Source organism: Pyrgilauda ruficollis, unplaced genomic scaffold, assembly GCF_017590135.1.
Source record: "Pyrgilauda ruficollis isolate IOZ18807 unplaced genomic scaffold, ASM1759013v1 scaffold65, whole genome shotgun sequence".
NCBI lineage: Eukaryota > Metazoa > Chordata > Aves > Passeriformes > Passeridae > Pyrgilauda > Pyrgilauda ruficollis.
The window spans coordinates 1,614,599-1,632,842 of NW_024528266.1; the positions used below are offsets into that span (position 1 = coordinate 1,614,599).

Consider the following 18,244-nt stretch of genomic DNA (forward strand, 5'->3'; position numbering starts at 1 on the left):
GCAATGGGAAACTGCTTATGGTGGAACTGGTTTTTGTTGGTGGAGGCTGAGGCTGACTTCCACCCTTAGGCATTAAAGGGAAAGCCATCATCATCTTGCAAGTGGTGTAAAGTAATCCCAGGCAGAACGTGCTGGTGTGGCAATTCCAAATATGCTGGGAAAGCCCATGGGTTCAATTTCCATGATGGTCTCACATTTTTGGGCCTCATTTGAAAAAAGCTGAACTTGGGAGGGTATCAGAACCTCTAGAAAGCAAAGGCCACCTCTGGATCTGCTTTGAGTTCTGAGCAGGGTAACACCCTGTGTTTCACATGCAAACCAGTGGCTCAAGTATTGCTTGTTGCAACTTGGACGTGGATGTTATTGTGCTGACATGAAACAATACAATTTCTGTTTATAACAGATGGCTCAATTCTCCACACCTTTATTTATGGATTACAGGATTTCTATTCTTGCCAACCAAAGCTTTAGTCATCAAAACAAATGTTGAAATTTTGTAGACACCTATTAAAAACTGTGTTCTTTTTTATTTCTAAATAGAGGTGTCTATTTAGAAAATTTCTTTACAAGTGTTGAAATGTGTACCTTAGCCTGGTCTAATCTGGGAGTGTTGGTAAACTTTTCTGGAGTTTGTTTAAAATCAAAAAAGCACAAACAAAAACATACCCCCAGACTGTAATTGCCTCACTCTGGTTATTTTTAAAATATTTTTCTAATGAAAGCTGTTTTTTAAATTCTACTTTTAATCTGGTTATAGTCTTTACCTTAACAAAACTTACTTTTACTCTGCAACGTGACAATATTGGTGAGTTACTTAACACATAATAGCTGGATCATACGACTTGTTTTTTATGGAAGGAATTCTTGGAGGATATATACATATGAAGTCTTGTGCTAAATTTTAACAGATCCCTGGTCTAAAATTCAGAAAAATCTGTGTGAAAACTACTTCTGTTTTAATACAAGAATGCTGAATCCCAAAACACGTTGTATCAATTCTTTAAATCCATTAATAGGCAAAAAAAATGCCTGTTCTTTACAGTGAAACATGCATAACTACTCGAGAAAATACTATAATTACAAATATGACCCCAGTTACTGCAGAAATATTTATAGTGGTAGGTTTTACACTTTCTGCAGATGGCTCTATGTGGAATTTAGGAGAAATCGATGGGCCTGAGGGGCCTGTTTTGATACAACTTGAGGCTGCTTGTCTCTGACATGTAAAATATTCATACTGTGATGATCTGAAATTTAGAGGAGAGAAATACAGTGTTTATAGTGTGGACTTGAGGAAGCAAGTGATGGAAGTAAGGCTTCTTTGCACTGGCAGTACTTGGTGACCACAAAAATCTTGGCACAGTGCTTCAATCCACTTTGACTACCTTTATGGTAGAGTTAAAACTGGAACCAAGTAATGCTGAGCTCCAGACAGACCCATAACAAAATGTAATAACCTTCATTATAGATTTGTTTGCCTCGATGCCTACATTATGCTTGCATTTTCTACCTTTAGTATGTAACAGGGTTTGTTTAAAAGGGCATCTTAATGAGAATCAGTGCTTTTTTTTCCTTCCTTTTGGGATTTTGTTCTGTTAGTGTGCCTGGCCTTCAAAGCTGGCCTTTGCAGTGTGTGTTGCCTCCTGATGACAATTTTGAGTTTAAAGCGCTTGTATTTTATGTTAGTAACACTTCAGAGAATTTTTATCGCTTAAGATTTCAAGTTTCATAATGCGAGGAGCTGATTTGTTTGCCTCGATGCCTACGTTATGCTTGCATTTTCTACCTTTAGTATGTAACAGGGTTTGTTTAAAAGGGCATCTTAATGAGAATCAGTGCTTTTTTTTCCTTCCTTTTGGGATTTTGTTCTGTTAGTGTGCCTGGCCTTCAAAGCTGGCCTTTGCAGTGTGTGTTGCCTCCTGATGACAATTTTGAGTTTAAAGCGCTTGTATTTTATGTTAGTAACACTTCAGAGAATTTTTATCGCTTAAGATTTCAAGTTTCATAATGCGAGGAGCTGCAATGACGACCTTCAGTGTGGATTCACACAGTTTGCAGTGGGCCAAGTGTAAGGAGTATTTGGAATTTTGAGAGTAGATGGGGATGCTGTGGCTGTCTACTACTTGAATTATTGCCTGCATCAGCTGTGGATTTTCACTGCAATTGCTAATACCAGTGTTCATAGATTTTTAATTATTGTTATTTTGCAGTTTACAAAAATGACGAAGACTTCTGGTTTGTCAGAGGATATAGTGTGGAACTGCAAGATACTGCTGAAGGAGAGGGATGTGGTTCTAAAGCTCATGAATAAATGTGAAGACATTTCCAATAAATTGACAAAACAGGTAACCAGTATTACTAGAGGTGGAGGATGTGGATGGAACATAGAGCAACCCTCCATTCTGAATCGCAGGTATCTCTCATGTTTATACTTCAGAAGGGTGTTGGTCAATAAGGTGTACTTGAAGACTGGGATTTTCAGTTCTGTAGTCTCTGAAAGTAGAGTTGCAGATTTTTGATACTTAGTAACGCTCAGTGAGAGAATCTAACAGATTTTTAAAGTGTATCAGGAAGGCTGGTGGCCAGGATAAGAGCATAAAAAATTATAACTGTTTTATTTCCTCCAGTTTCTGGTGAATATAACAGCTAACCTTAAGCAATGGAATCATGAGTTGTCAACTTATTTCGAATAAAAACCCAAGCAAACCTGCGTATGTAATGGGGGGCAGATTTCTAATAGAATTTCATTTCAAAAATGCTAAATTGGAACAAATCTAAGCCAACTGGGCAGGTTTATTAGCTGAATGAAAGAAATTGGTCAGGAAGTTCAGGTGTACCAATAATCTGGAACTCTGTATCTAGTCAGAGTGGCAGCTGGAATGTGTTGTGGGGAAGGATTTCTTTCAGAGAAGTAAATTGGTAAGGATCTCCAAGTAGCTATTAGGAGGAATGGAAATGGATGTGGTGGAGGGTATTATTCTAAGGGTTAAGAAATGTAGAGGTGTAGTGGGAATGGCCAAAGTAGCAGCTTGAATACTGTTAGAAGCAGAAGATACTCAGCTGTATCAGTGTGAAATAAAGCCTGGGAGGAAGTAGGAAATCTTAGGAGGAAGGATGTCAGTGATGCTCCTTCTTTGGAAAAAGTGCTGAACTGGGTGACTTGCTGTTGAGTGTGTTTTGTGGGTTGTGTGTTTGTGTGTACGTGGTGACACGTACAGTAATTGTACAACAGAGCAAAATTAGGGATGCAGCTGCAAAATGCCACTTAATTAATTGTGTATTTTAGAAATCAGTAGTTCTGTAACTGCTTTTATGTGGTTGTGTATCACTGATTGTAGAAGAGAAGTATTTCTTCTGTCACTCACTTTGATCATTTAAGGTCTCTGAAAATGGAGATAAGCAACTCAGTTTGTGTACAGGTGACTGATTAAGAAAGTTTGTGTTTTTCTCTACTAGGTCTGGAGTACATTAAAATTAATGCAGTGTTAAATAAAGGCAGTGTTAAATCTGCCAGTCTGTGATTACCATAAGTGTAAAGTTGTGTTTCAAGGAGAAACAAATAAAAGGTTGGTAATAAGCTTGATTGTTTTTAACAGTTTGAAACTGAAGCCATATCAGAAGATTGGTTTGAACTGGTTAGCACTGCTGTATAAGCACAGATTGAATGGCATCTTGGCTGATGAAATGGTAAGTGTGAAACTGCTTATTTAAGAATTGTTAAAATTTTGAGAAAAGACTTTGTTAAATCCTCGTCTAGAAACCTCCAGGAGATTATAAGTAATCCTAAATTGCAAACAGTTCTCCAAGATCTTAGAAGCTGCTGAGCTCCTTTCCATCTGAAAATCCAAGGTAGCCTAAGATTCATGGACACTTAAAAATCACATAGTGTCTTCTGGTGCAATGGAACTGGTTTCTACCACAACAGGTTATTTTCAAACCATTGAGTTTAACAGCTCCTTACCCAAAAATATAATTAATTCTACAGCATTTAGTGTAGTGACCCTCCCTATTTTCTCCATTTCTTCACCAGTTTCAAAACAGGCAGATAACAATACCGGAAAAACAAATGAGTAGAAACATTCTCTGCTTCTCCAGAAGCGGCATTTCCACCATCTCTTGCGATGACACTCCTCATCAACTTTGAACTAAGAGAGACAAGCTTTTGGGTTTGAGGTTTTGTTAATGGCTGACACCACCCATAGTTGTACAACAGAAAAAACTTACTGATGCAGCTGCTGAATTTGTGGTCTGTTGTTTTTAATCCTGGCTGCTGTTTGTCTGCTGATGAACCATGAATGAAAGCACTGCTTTGCCTTGCTGTGATTTAGGCAGTGTTTCTCAACTTCTGTATGTTTCATGCTAGTAAGAATATGGGGGTGTTTTGTGGTAGATATGTGAAATTTTTTAATTCATGATGCAGAAAACAGGAAAAGTGAGTGTTGGTGGAAATGTAGGCTTATCTTTAATCTGATTGGCATATTAAATTCCACTTCAGAAATACTGGAATACCCTTTGTACAACTGGGTCAAATGGAAATAGGCATTTGGTTTCCAAGTAATCATTTTTCTCTGCACCATTGGTTCAGGAAGGTAAATTTCTGGAGATTATTTGAGGGGTGAACTAGAACTAAAATGAAATACTTCATTAATTGAAAACATGAATCTTTGTTCAAATATTGAGCTGAAATGATAATGAAGTTTGACTGAGGTTGTACTTAAGAAGGAATTGTCTTCTGTAAACCTGGTTCTTCAGAACAAATTTTCTGATCAGATTTCTAATCTTTACTGGGTCATCACTACACTGTAATTGCTTTAAGAGTTCAAAACAATTTTATGTCATGCAGATTGTAAATTTTGTTTAAATGGATTTATTTTCTCTTAGGGCTTAGGAAAAACAATTCAAGCTATTGCATTTCTGGCTTATCTCTACCAAGAGGGCAATAAAGGTCCCCACTTGATAGTTGTGCCAGCTTCAACGATAGGTAAGTTACAACCTTCAAAATCTTTTGTTAGGGAAAAAGAACCAAACCAATCATGGACATATTGTAAAGCAAAGATAAATTAATGAAAGAAAATTGGATTTTCTTATGATGGTAATCAGCTCCTTAAGTAATTTGAATTGGAATGCAGACCATACTGCAGGCATGCTTGTTCTGAATTAATTAGACTTAGCATGGAACTTTTTTAGACAATCTGTCTGCTTTGAAAAAAATGAAGCTGCTTGTTACAATCTGAACTTGTGTAGCAAAGTAGTCTTTTTACTTACTGAATATTGGCTGAACTTGCTAGTCTTCAGGCTGTGCTTAGGGCTAGGTTTCATGACATTTTAAACATTCACTGTCTTTTTTCCTCTTTACTGCACAGCATCTGTCAAAGGAGATGAAAATCCTAAAATGATGAGGCTGTCTTTTACTTGTGTGTTCTGATTGTTTTGTGGCCTCAGTTGAAATTGGAAAGAGGATGATGGAATAAAATGTTAGCAAAGCTGATGAGGTTGAGCAGAAAATGGTTCTTGATGGAGTTAAATTTGGATTTATTGAATGGCAGAGGAAGTAACAAGTTGAGTTTAGAAAGTAAATGCTGCTTTTAGTATAAAATACTAATTTGGGCTTCAAAAATTTCTCTTGATGCATCAGAAAAGTTTCCAGTTGTTCAACTTAAGTTTGAAATCCTCATTTCTACTGTGCTTTCAAACTCCACTGGAACCCACTTTCTAAAACAACTCTTAATAATGCATATATTACTTAAAGCCTGAGGTGTATGCAAGTATGTGAACAAAGGTGCTTTTGTGAAGTCAGTCCTAGAGTCCCAATAGTAGAGGCAGGTTGGCAATGCCTGGGCAGTGCAGTCTGCTGGCAGTTTTCCTGACACTTTTCCAAAGGTGTCTCCTCACCCCTGACCTGGGTCCCTCCCTCCCAAGTGGCATTTAGCAGCGTCCCCCTTCTGCTGTGGTTTGGGGTCAGCACTTGTTGGCTGTCAAGCAGCTTCCCCTTGGGCACAGCAGTGTTGCCTGTGGCCGCTGTGCTGCACACCTGGAGCTGCACAGCTGCGATGTCAGGCTCCCAGAGGCACTGTCTCTCCCGGTGATACACTTCTGCAGGCAAGTACCGACAGATTAAGTGATTTGCTTTTTGGGATTGAACTGTCTAGGGAAGAAACCAAGCTGCAAAGTTATACATTTATTTCATACAGTGGTTGCAGATGATGCAGGGCCTGTTCCTGCAGGAGTTTAAAGAGCAAGCTGGTTGAGTTACTAAAACCCAGTTAGAGTTGATTCAGTTTCTTACCTACCAGGTTTACAGTTTTAAGACAGAACACCTCTTAACCTTTAGGAGAATTTAAAGGGATTTGCTTTAAAATCAGATGTTTGGGTTGATGCTGAGGTGTGAAACAGTAGGACCTAATAAATTATAAATTACTTGGGTTTTGTTTTAATGTTGTCTTACAGATAACTGGATAAGAGAAGTTCATCTGTGGTGTCCTGAACTGAATGTCCTCTTTTACTATGGTGAGGAATCTAGTTCAGAAGTGAATCCAATAATGCAGTTGCTTGTATGGCGAGTACAAGAAAAGATTAATTGCTCATTGCAGTGTTGTTTTAAGACAATTGTTGAAATACACAGATTTATTGATGAGTGATTTCTCTGCAGTGTCTTTAATTATTACATGTATATAAATACATGTAACTGTACTCATTTTATGACTTGTCCTTCTTTAGGATCCCAAGAAGATAGGAAACATCTCAGGTTGGACATTCACAATAAAGTCGTTGATTTCAATGTGATTGTGACTACGTAAGTGCAGTTAAAACACTACAAACAGGGAGCTTTAGTGAGGTCCTGCTGACCTCTAGTGGTACAAGAAACCAGACCATTTTAGGATTTGGGTTTTGGATAATGGTCCAAATGGTCTAGGATTTTATGATCATGTAAGAGATACTGTGTCATAGGTGCTTTAGATATGTGTCTGTCATAGATGCTTTAGATATGTTAGCATGTATATTACAGATAATATTACATTGTAATAGACTTCAGCAAATTTTTAGGAAGTGTTGCTGAGAGCATTGGCTCATCAAGTAAACTGAAATCATTTACCAGTAATGAACTCTGTTGTAGTTAGTTACTTCCAGGGAGTTCTACTGCCCCTCGTGCACTTTCTCCATAACTCTTAACAATATTAGAGAATTTAATTTGATTGTGATAACAGTACATTCATTTTCAGAGAGAGACTAAGTGCAAGTGATATTTGTCTCTGACAGATACAACTCTGCAATCAGCAGCTCGGAAGATCGAGGACTGTTCCGCAGGCTGAAGCTTAACTATGCAATTTTTGATGAAGGTCATATGCTCAAGAACATGAGCTCTATCCGCTACCAGCACCTCATGACAATTAATGTAAGAGGTTTAGTTATTGCTGGGTTAGAGGGAACAGCTCCTGGGTTTTCTGTAGTAGTTACAAGCAGGGGGAAAGTGGAATATTAACTGTAACATTCGAATACATGTAACTTTAGAGGAACTGCAGCATGCAAGTGGAGTTAAGTGTTGGTGTGGTCTAAGGAGTAGATCCTGCACTGTGATCACTTCTGGAACATAAGCTCCCAAAGAAATGTAATAAATTTCCTGTACCATCATTACAATGATGGTAATTCTTGAGTTTCAGTATTAAGCAAATTCCCAGTTACATTCCAGAGTAGTAAAGATTTTAAAGATGCTATTCTGATTACTTGTGCTGAAACCTTGTAGTATTTAAGGACCTACTCCGATAGGGTAAGAAAAGCCAGCTTGAAAATACTTTTCCTTGTGGCTTGCTGCCTGAGTCAGCAGAATTTTGAAAAATAATTGAGAACAGCTCTTTCTCTGAATAATATGATCTAGCACTGTAGTATTTGTACAGTAATAATAAACTTAAGACCACTTACTGCAACTTATTTTTCAAGATCATGTTTTCATCAATAGCCTTTTTAAAAAGCTGATCTTTAAGCAATAGAACTTGCTTGTACTTGCAGTTCAAAACTTGTGCTTAAGTACTGTATGACATTAGAGAAAACAATAACCAAAACAAAGCGCAAACAGAACAGTTAAGATGAAGCCTAATAGATCCAGGAATGCTTTTTTAATTGTCTTAAATTGGTGCGCAGTTCCCCACAGATCTATAAACAGTTTTGTTGACTTAACAAGGAAATAATTCCACGAATTCCAAATATAATGTTAAATAGTTATCATTGAAACTAAGTTCATTTTCTCACTTCTCCATAGCTGTGTTTTTTTTGCCAATAGTATTTTTTAGCCTGTCTGACAAATCTTTCTCGTTGCTCTTTGCACTTTGGACAAACAGGCCAAGAATCGCTTGCTGCTAACAGGGACTCCAGTTCAAAATAATCTGTTGGAATTGATGTCCCTCTTGAATTTTGTCATGCCCGATATGTTCAGCAGTAGCACAAGTGAAATTCGAAGGATGTTCTCTTCAAAAACAGTGAGTATCATGAATTCTCTTCTTGAAAATAACTTTTCTTTTTGCTAGAAGACTGCTGTTGCTGCATAACTTCTGTTTTATTGGTATTTTATGAAAAAAAAAAGTAATGTGATTATGAAAATCTAGAAAATGAAACAATTGAGTAAACCTTTTAACTGAAAATATCCTGTAACAGGATCTTGGAATATTAATGGTCAGGTCAAGTATGGCTGTTTTGACTGGGGTTTTCATCAAGTTAGAGACGTTAAAGTGGTGGTGTTAGAGCTGAAAGCTTCACACTGCAATTGAATTCTTTCAATGTTTTCCTTAGAAGAGTGCTGAAGAACAAAGCATATATGAGAAGGAGAGAATTGCACATGCAAAGCAGATAATAAAGCCATTCATCTTGAGAAGAGTAAAAGATGAGGTAACATTTTATCTTTAGAATGAAGGGTTTGTGTTATCAAAAAGCCTGATAATCTCTGAGACCAACACCATAATATGAGATTAAATTACTTATTGATCTTAAAAAATGTTAATGGGCACTTGCAAACTTCAGTGGTCTGAAGGGGGTAACGCTGATTAGCAGGGGAGTAGATCCCAAGTATTGCATATAATAAATATTATTTAATGTAGTTCTGGAGTGTGCAGACCATGTCACTTGAGGGGAAGTTGATATATAATCTAGGTCAAGACCTGAGTTAAATTGCTGCCCAAGTTAGTGAAGTTGCAAGCAGTGCAAGGAGCTGGGATGAGGAGAATTAACAGAGTATCATAACAGCTATAAGACAATGCAAAATTATTGATGGTTCACAACAATACAGGTTTTATCTGGTATCATTTTGTTTTGTCAGGTCCTTAAACAACTACCTCCCAAAAAAGATCTCATTGAACTGTGTGCCATGTCTGATAAACAGGAACAACTCTACTTGGCTCTTGTAAACAAGCTCAAGAAAACCATCAACAGTAATGGTATGCAAGAGCCTCGTTTCCTTCTGGTGGATTTGGTCATGCTGAGACATATATTGAACATGACTACAGTGTTTGCTTTGTAGAAATGTCTAATGCTCATAACCTGTCTATATCCCTTCCATGAATTTGCTTGAAGTTCAGGTAATAGGTGAATTTTCAAACTGAGTTCTTGCAAACAAAGCTCTGCTGAGAAATAAAAGTGTTTCAGATGGTTCTTTTCAATAGTAGTACAAAGTAGTGCTTTGTACTACTTTTCAAAAGTAGTACAAAGATGCCTTCTTTGTTTACAGAGAAAAACTCTGATATGGGAAATGCAATGATGCAACTTAGAAAAATGGCAAATCACCCTCTTTTGCATCGTCAGTACTACACGAATGACAAGCTCAGGACAATGTCCTCCCTCATGCTCAAGGTAAGGGGATGAGATTCAGAAGCAATCCTTCATTTCTCAGAATTTCTAATGCCAACTTGTTTCTTTGTGTCTTTTGTTGTCAGGCTTCTGGTCAAAAATGTGTCTTAGCCAGACTTAATTAATTGTTGCTGCTTTTTATTTCTTTGCATCTATCCAGTGCTCTAATCAAGCTCTGTAGGTATTTAACGCTGATTTTTGTATCATTAGAATTGAGAGAACAGTTGTGGGTCTGTAGTCTCTTTTTCATAAACTCTGCCTTAGCACCTCTTCCCTCCTCCCCAGAATTTAAAGCCAGAGTATTTATGGAAAAAATCTTGGGTGGGCACTTGAGTTTAGTAGCTTTCTGAGTAGCAAGAACAGAGTAGTACAAAACTAAAATAGGGAAGGCCTAAGTATTGATCTGTTAAGGATTTTTTTTTTCATTTGTATGGGCTTAATGCCTGAGGAGCTTGGTGAAAATTGTTGCTGATGTCTAGAATATAAAATAAAAAACCTAACTCATTGTGCCACAAGTGCTCTAAAAAAGTTGGAGCTGGCTTTGAATATTCTTCACCTTTTTCTAAAGTGAAGCCAGATGTGGTTGGAGAAGCAAGAAGTGACCCATTGGTTTACAAAGGATTTTTGTCCCTTTTTATTCCCATACCATTGTACTGCCCAGATATGGCTTTTCTTTCTTCTTTCTTCCAGGCATGACATCCCTCTACCCACCCTACATCTTGGGCTGGGCTTTCCATGTCTTCTACCATCTATCCAAGGACTGGACCTCCCTTTTAGGGAATATGTCTTCAGGGGAAGAGGTCTCAGAAAGGGGTAAAAGGTCATAGGGCTTGATGGGAAGTAGGTAATTGTTATGAAGGTTTAGCATATCCTTCTTAAGTTTTTGGCAGTATAAGTGCTTCTTAGAGCTGAACTGTGAAGTAAATATCCTCTCCTATAAAATTAAGGTTGAGAGTTCATCTTTCATTGCTTGCATGAGCCCAGCTCTAGCATTTGTCCACATCTAGGTGTGTTATTACTTTTTTCTTGCAGAGATTATGGATGTTACTGTGTGGTGGTTTTGGTTTTAGTTCTCTGGTAAGATTGTGTATTGTATGATTTCCCTTTGTTTTTGCTAATAGGAACCCACACATTGTGATGCTAACCCTGACCTTATCTTTGAAGATATGACAGTAATGACAGATTTTGAGCTGCATGTGCTTTGTAAGCAATACTCTCACATCAATGACTTCATGTTAGACGTGGATCAGATCCTGGATTCTGGAAAGTTTAGAGCATTGGAACGCATTCTCTCTGACCTTAAAGAGAAGGTATTACAGATGACTGAAGCTTTTTCCTGTCTAAAGAGTGTCTCTAAATAACTGGTTAAATTAATACCTGCCAGCTCTCTATGCAACCCAGTTGCTTTGCTGTGGAGTTCTACAATGTAATTTAGTGCATGTGCAGAATTGAGAAGCAACCCTTACAGCTTTTAATGTGATGAGGATGTGCCTCACTTTAGAGACAGCTGAAATAAGTTTTCCCAGTTTATCAAGTTTCAGAGTATTCATCCCAAGTTAGCTACTCTATGTATATATGGGGTCTTGCATAATTTTCACACCTTATGAACTTGGACCTTCTCTTGGCAATTGAATAACTGTATTACATTAGAATAATCATGTGTGTTAAGCCAGTGGAAAGGTAAGAGGAGGTCCCTGCTTGAAGTCCTACCCTGAGATTCAAACAGTTTTATTTTGCAAATAAGCATGTGCCATATTTATTCATATTTATCCTGAATTTCAACAGGTGGGTGCTGTGGATCTGACTATTTCAGACAAAATAGGGCTACTCTGTGTATTACATGAAATATTTAAATTTAAGTTTTGAATAAAAATATATTGATGCTTATGGATGAAATGATCTGTCATTTATGCATTTGATATGTGGTTTGTTTGAGATATCTAAATACAAATTAAAATATTACTGCAATAACAGACAGCGAGTGAGATCCAGATCTACTGGCTATGAAATCTTCACTGAAAGTCAATCCTGACTCAATGATTTTCAGCTTAGTCTTTTATTTTGGAAAACAGGGATTCTATGAAAGTAAAATCATATATTTGCATTAATAAAGAATTCTTGTGCTTCATAGTTGGCATGTTTCAAAAATTTTTGCTTTGCTTTGTCCTTTTCAGGGTGACAGAGTTGTGTTGTTCAGCCAGTTCACTATGATGCTGGACATCCTGGAAGTTTTCCTAAAACACTGGCAACACAGATACCTTAGGCTGGATGGGAAAACGCAGATTTCTGAGCGGTATGTGACTCTTGCCAAAAATGAGAGAAAGTGAATGTGTTGGAGAGGGGGAGGTGACTTTGGACCCTTATCTTTGTTTTCCAATGTATAGAAGTCTGTGCTCACTGGACATTGACCACAGAAGGTGTTTAATGTTGAATTTCAGATGACTTTAGTAAGGGTGAGGCTGAAAGGTGAGGTTTAGGTGGTGTGGTTAACAGTCTCAGCCATGGAAATGAAAAATATATCTTCAGCAGTTCCTCTTGTGTTTGATTTGTGTGTCAGCATGTCATAACACCTGTAGCTATTCCTTGGAAGTAGAGTGTATCTCTTTTACAATAGGCAGATACACTTTGTTTCTCTAGGACAAACCATTCTGTCTGTCCCTGCAACTGAAAATGTTGCAATGCTTTTCTTGTTTGAGCTGAGCTGATTTTCTTTCTCAAGAATTTTTGAAGGGTTTTTTTTGATGCTTTTTCCTTCATTTCAAAAATCTGTCGTTCTTGCTGTTGTGTTACTTCCTGTGTAGAGCTGTTGTCTGTTTCTGCCCTTACATGTGCAGTTATTGTCACGAAGATTGTCATGAAGCAAAATTCATCCCCTACCTTCCCATTGGTTTCATGTGCTTCAGTCTTCCATTGTCCTCCAACTGACTCTTTGTGTTCTGTGATCATCAAAAATCTTTTTCTAAGCCTGTTTTCACTCTTTGCTATCCATCTGTCACTCAGTATGTTTCTCTGGTCACTGCAGAGGACTGTTGGTACCCTTTTTCCTGCTGCATAACATCTGTACTTTGGAGCTCCTGTGCAGTGCCACTGTCCTCTCTTCCAAAAGATCATCCCAACTTGTGTGTTCAGCTCTGGAGCCAGTGTGGAGTGTTTTCCAAGGCCTGATGCGTGGTGTCTTGTGTTCTGCAGGATACATCTGATAGATGAGTTCAATACAGACATGGGTATATTTGTATTCCTTCTGTCCACCAAAGCTGGTGGCTTGGGCATTAATCTGACCTCAGCCAATGTTGTGATCCTTCATGACATTGACTGCAACCCTTACAATGATAAGCAGGCCGAAGACCGATGCCACAGAGTGGGGCAGACACGGTAAGACTTATTAAAATTACAGTGCTTGGGTTTCCTTGGAGGAAAGCTCACAAAGGAGGCTAAAAGGACAGTATTTATGATAGGAAGTTTTAAGCAGAGACTTGTATAGAGCAGCTCTGGGTTGTGTGGGAGCTAGGAACTGTAATTGTCTTAGTCCATGTTGCTGGCAGAACAAACCTTTATTTACACTTTCCTCCTTTCCCTAGTTCACTATAACTCTCAAATTGTGCATAAATCTCAAATTTCTGGTGCTGGGAACTATTCCAAGGTAGATCTGAAGTCTTTGGGACTGTCTGGCCAAGCTGTTTGTTCTCTTCAGGAGACTTCTAAGCTTTTAAGTGTCACCCTGTCCTAAAGAGTGAAACAATAGAATGTGTGCAATTTCAACTGTATTAAATGGTAAAAGGGAATTAGGGGGAATTGGACTAGTTTATATTAATGGAGATTTTTGTGACTGTCCAGATATTTGCAGTGGCTGGGAGTGAAGGAGAAAACATGTTTTCTGGCAATACAGACCATAGTTGTTCCAGAGAAAAATCTAGAAGCGCTTTATATTACAGTCTCATTCATTACCCCATCCTTGCTTGAAACCCCAGCCAGGCATAGCATCCTTCCCTTCTGCACTAATCCAAACTAGGCAAATGGATTTTTTTGTTTTTCAGAGAAGTACAAGTCATAAAGCTCATCAGTAAGGGGACTATTGAAGAAACCATGCTCAAAATCAGCCAACAGAAATTGAAGTTAGAACAAGATATGACTGCAGCAGAATCAGGTAGGTGTCTTGCACATAATGATGTCCACTCAAGTAAATTAAAGCTGCAATATGTTAGTCGGAAAAAATAATGTTCTTCATGCAGACAAGCCTTTTGTTGTTTGGGGGTTTTTTATGTTGAACTAGAAATTCAGTATTTTTGCTGGTTGTTCTTCGATTTAACAGGAGGTGCCCTGAGTCTGACCCAGAAATCAGTGACCAAGTCCTACAAGCAGAGGATTTTTTTACTGTTTTGGGGACATAGGCTTTTATCTGTTTATGCAAAATATTTTAAGCTGTACTAATGCTTCTCTTTATTCCTCAGGAGAAGAAGGAACCATTCCAGCAGATATAGCCACATTATTAAAAGCTTCATTGGGTCTCTAAAATGTAAATATGTTGTGAAATTCAAGGAAGAAATGTGATTAAATACCCCAAGGACTCTTACATTACTGTTGACCAGGAGTTTTATGAACGTTTATAACTTTTTGTAGTTTCTTTATTGTATTGCTCATGGTATTGAAAAATTTTAACACCAATAACATTCTTTTAATGCTTAAAAAGCATAAATGGCCCAAAAGTGCCAACCTCAGATGCTGAATAAAGGTTTTACAGATCACTTTTGAAAATGGGGACCTAAGTAGTAATTGTTTTAACAAATCTGCTACTGCTTAAGATTTGTCAGTATTTTTGTAATTATTTCTACCTCCAAATATATATATATATATATAAACTGTCTGTTTCACTGGATTCCGCGTGTAGATTTTTTTATATGTGCCTTATTTGACAATGCTCGAGTCTGTTTTCTGCTTGTTTTGGTTCATTTGATGTACCGTACTGATTTTGTATCAACTTGTTCCAATAAAATTCCATAGACTGACAAAATGTTTTCATGGTTGTGGTGATTTGGGGCAGGTGAGGGGATGATAATGTGCATGTTAGAAATCAATTAGACAGCTCTCAAAACGGCTAGAATGTTCCAATTGAACTGATTTGGCTTTGTCCAGCAGTAGTTAATTACCAGTGTGTCATTATACTCTAATTACAGTGGTGTGAGGATATTGATTGTGAAAACAGAACTCCTGCCAAATGGTTTGGTCAAGTCTGTGGGTATTCTGGTCAACTTGTACGTGATTTCTGCAAATTCAGAATGGGTGGGAAATTAAAGGTTTTCCAAAACTTTTTCCAAACGTGGACTAAACTGCTTGGCTTTTCCTAGAATTGTTCTGTAGCTGTGCTGTCTGTTTCAAAATGCATAACTGAAACAAGGTGAAGATGCACTGTGTTGTTTGAGAAGGGATATGGGTAAGAATCAGTTTTCTGTGCTTCTTTAATTCCACTGGTTCTGCTGAGCTTAATAATGGGATTTAACAGAGAACCACTGGTATTTAATGCTACAGCTAACTAGGCTGTGTGTTTCTCTTGAGCATGATGCTAACCCAAATCTTATCCCATTGCTTAGTTCAAGTGTGGGTTGAAACAAGATCCCTGCTCTTCAGGGTGGGCTGTGTGGTGCTCTGGATGTGTATGGGATCAGTTAATGTAGTCTGGAGGAGCAGTGGATACCTCTGGGGTCAGTATCTGTCTTTAGGTGCTGTGGAACTCGTGTGTTTCTACCTTTCTTCCTTGTAACTGTTTCTCCTGTTTGTAGCTGGGGGTCTCAAGAGATTGCAGGGCCACATCCTTGGAGATAGCCAAGAACTAACTGGATGCAGTCCTGGGCAGCTGACTCTAGGTGGCAGGGGCTTGGACCAGGTGACCTCCAGAGGTCCCTTCAACTATTCTATGGTTCTGTTTTTCTGATTGGGAAAGATGTACAGAGGGGAAGGAACACAAAGCCACTCCCTGAAGTCAGTTGCTGAAGAAGAGACGAGTTTTGGGAGCTAAAGAAGGAAAAATGTATGAAGAGCCAGACCAAAGCACGCAAGGAGTTGCAAAGCAGGTGAAGATGGGAATGAGTAAAGGTTGTTTCTTTCTGTTCTGACAATACCTGAGTTGTCTCTCTGAGGGGTTGTTTGGAGTCACTCATGATTCAAGGAAATAATACTTGAGGTGGGAGGGGGAAGTAAATGTGAAGGGAAATACTTTCCCAACAGTGGCGATTTCCAGCATGGAGTGTTGCCCAAGTTTGTTGTGGTTTATCTGCTTACACCACACAATGGAGACCTCTCACAAGCACTTGTGTCCCCTTGAGTTTGTGTAAACCACTTTCATCCACAGCTGTCCACATTGCCAGGATTTCCACCTGCCTTTTCTCCTGTCCTGGAAGAGCAAACCCTTCATTTGTTCTAAACCTGGTTGCCATCACTGACCCCCAGTTTGTGTCTCCTACTTATTGGCATAGATACTGAGCTGTTAAATGTTTTTGCAGCTGGTGTATTTATGGAGAACTGGTGCTGGTGTGGGCACCAGCTGAGCTGAGCTGTGCAACTGCTTTTTGGCTTGCTTTGGAGGTTTTTGTTTGTTTTTTTTCAGGGGCACAGCATAAACCTCATGCTTCTCAAACACTTTTTGCAGACCCTTGAATTTTATTGACTAAGTGAGTAGTTTTTTTTTTTTTTTTTTTTTTTTTGCTTAGTTTCCCACACATTTGCCCTCTCCTTTTAACTTGCTTTCCTCCAGATGGAAAGATTGCAATAGCCAAAATGTTGTTGAGACTGCACCTCTCCACGAAGATGCATTCACCTTTTCTCCCGTTGAGAGTGCACAAAACATTAATTGGTTTGATCGAGCACTGTGTTTGTAGAGGGGGAATGTGACTGAAACCACACTTCTGTGAATCAATATTTATTACTCTACTAAATCAGTATTTTAGATTCTCTTGCAAGTGGATACAAGCGGTAGATTTTGATTTCATACAGCATAGCCATCTGAAGTTAATTTAAATGATTTAGAAGTTACTAACTTAGGATGCTTGTCATATTGAAAACCAAGCAAGCGTTTGTTTCTCTGAGCAGCTGATCTACATTAGACTCTTCGGCCTTTTCTGGATCCAGGCTGCAATAGCTGGCAGTGCTTGCACTCTCTCCCTGAGAGCCAAAAGCCTGGGGTATTTGTCTGCCAGGTCAGGCTTACAGGATAGCAGTGTTGTACTGCACACATCCCAGTAGAAATCAGCCCACGTTACCTAGTGGAAATGGGACAGAAAACAGTAAATTTTAGTTGGTAATCTCAAAAGCCAGGACTACTAATATTCTCAAAAAACTGTGAATTTATCTGGTTGAAGGTCTCATTTTGGGGTTGGGGTTTTTTTAAAGCCCATTATTAAAGGGTTAGTAGTTAGGTTGCAATGCAAGACTTGACTTCTGTAAATATTGGTTCAAATCAAGTCCTGGCTACAAATATTACTTGTGTTACAATATTAGTCTTTCCTGCTGAAACAGCGCTGCAGAAAAGAGTTTGGGGTAAAAAGAGCACTGTGTTCATACAGAGGTTTTTTTCGTATTGCCTTACAAATTAGTCTGTGATGGTAAACAGGGTTCTGTGTAGTCATGAATTTGTGTTCACAAGTGCAAAGGCATTTAAAATGTTTTGTGTCAACATACATAGGAAAATGCATTTTCTGCTTTAGAAAATGCAGATCCTAGTCCTGGTTTGAATCACTTTTCTAATATTGTGGAAAACAATTTTCACTTTGCATTTGAGTGACCAGTTCTGTATTGTTAAGAATAAAGGGCTCAGGTGTGGGGAGAGTTCCTTCATGGCCTGACATGAAACCCAGAAATTCAGCAAAAGTCCGTTACTTGATTCTTCTGGTAACCTGATGGGAATGGGAGAAACAAAAATTATACTTACAGAATTGCCTACCAGCCACTTCTTATCCCCTAAGAAAGTATCCAAATCTTTCAGTAGCTCGGGTGCTTTGTTGGTGAGGATATCATCAAATGCTTTTTTCTGGTGGAAGAGCAAAACAGAGATGCACAGCAGTCAGCAAAACTGAATTTTTGAGGTTTTATTATTTATGAAAAAGAAAGCTGAAATATGAAAAAGATTAGGGTTAGATGCCAAAACATGGCATTCATGGCTTGCTGAGCCATGACTTAAAGCCAATTCCTTCCTTAATGAACACCTGAGTGCTCCTTGATGCTGATGTGATATGATGTGCTAAATCACGCAGCCATGGCACGGCAGGAGCCCAGCCATAGATTTGGGAAGAATCCAGCTACAAGATAGATTCCTCATGTCTCATAGCAATTTTTAGGGGACTCTTGAATATCATCTTTTTTTTAGTGTGCAGAGTCTCAGACTTCCAAAATCTCTTGTGCTGAGTCTTTCCATGCAGTCAGTCAG

At 38.4% G+C, this 18,244-nt stretch overlaps 2 protein-coding genes across 6 annotated transcripts in view; one reads left to right on the forward strand and one right to left on the reverse strand.

The window, feature by feature from the left end:
• Positions 1-16,498, forward strand: part of SMARCAD1 (SWI/SNF-related, matrix-associated actin-dependent regulator of chromatin, subfamily a, containing DEAD/H box 1) — a 46,887-nt gene extending 30,389 nt beyond the window's left edge. For 3 of the 4 annotated variants that reach the window (XM_041484230.1, XM_041484232.1, XM_041484233.1), the window contains 15 exons: positions 2,211-2,413; positions 3,597-3,687; positions 4,882-4,981; positions 6,448-6,507; positions 6,718-6,793; positions 7,258-7,393; positions 8,334-8,471; positions 8,782-8,877; positions 9,305-9,422; positions 9,713-9,834; positions 10,953-11,141; positions 12,006-12,124; positions 13,021-13,203; positions 13,866-13,975; positions 14,280-16,498. In XM_041484230.1, coding sequence (XP_041340164.1) covers positions 2,211-2,413; positions 3,597-3,687; positions 4,882-4,981; positions 6,448-6,507; positions 6,718-6,793; positions 7,258-7,393; positions 8,334-8,471; positions 8,782-8,877; positions 9,305-9,422; positions 9,713-9,834; positions 10,953-11,141; positions 12,006-12,124; positions 13,021-13,203; positions 13,866-13,975; positions 14,280-14,341 — 1,803 coding nt within the window. In that variant the 3' untranslated portion in view covers positions 14,342-16,498. Of the gene's footprint in view, positions 1-2,210; positions 2,414-3,596; positions 3,688-4,881; positions 4,982-6,447; positions 6,508-6,717; positions 6,794-7,257; positions 7,394-8,333; positions 8,472-8,781; positions 8,878-9,304; positions 9,423-9,712; positions 9,835-10,952; positions 11,142-12,005; positions 12,125-12,853; positions 13,204-13,865; positions 13,976-14,279 lie in introns of those variants that run through there. The other variant, XM_041484231.1, reaches the window with a different exon arrangement.
• A 227-nt stretch (positions 16,499-16,725) lies between these two features.
• The window catches only part of HPGDS (hematopoietic prostaglandin D synthase), a 29,799-nt gene continuing 28,280 nt past the window's right edge, over positions 16,726-18,244 (reverse strand). For both annotated transcript variants that reach the window (XM_041484234.1, XM_041484236.1), the window contains exons 5-6: positions 17,750-17,848; positions 16,726-17,081 (exon numbers count right to left, since the gene is read on the reverse strand). In XM_041484234.1, coding sequence (XP_041340168.1) covers positions 16,917-17,081; positions 17,750-17,848 — 264 coding nt within the window. In that variant the 3' untranslated portion in view covers positions 16,726-16,916. The remainder of the gene's footprint in view (positions 17,082-17,749; positions 17,849-18,244) is intronic.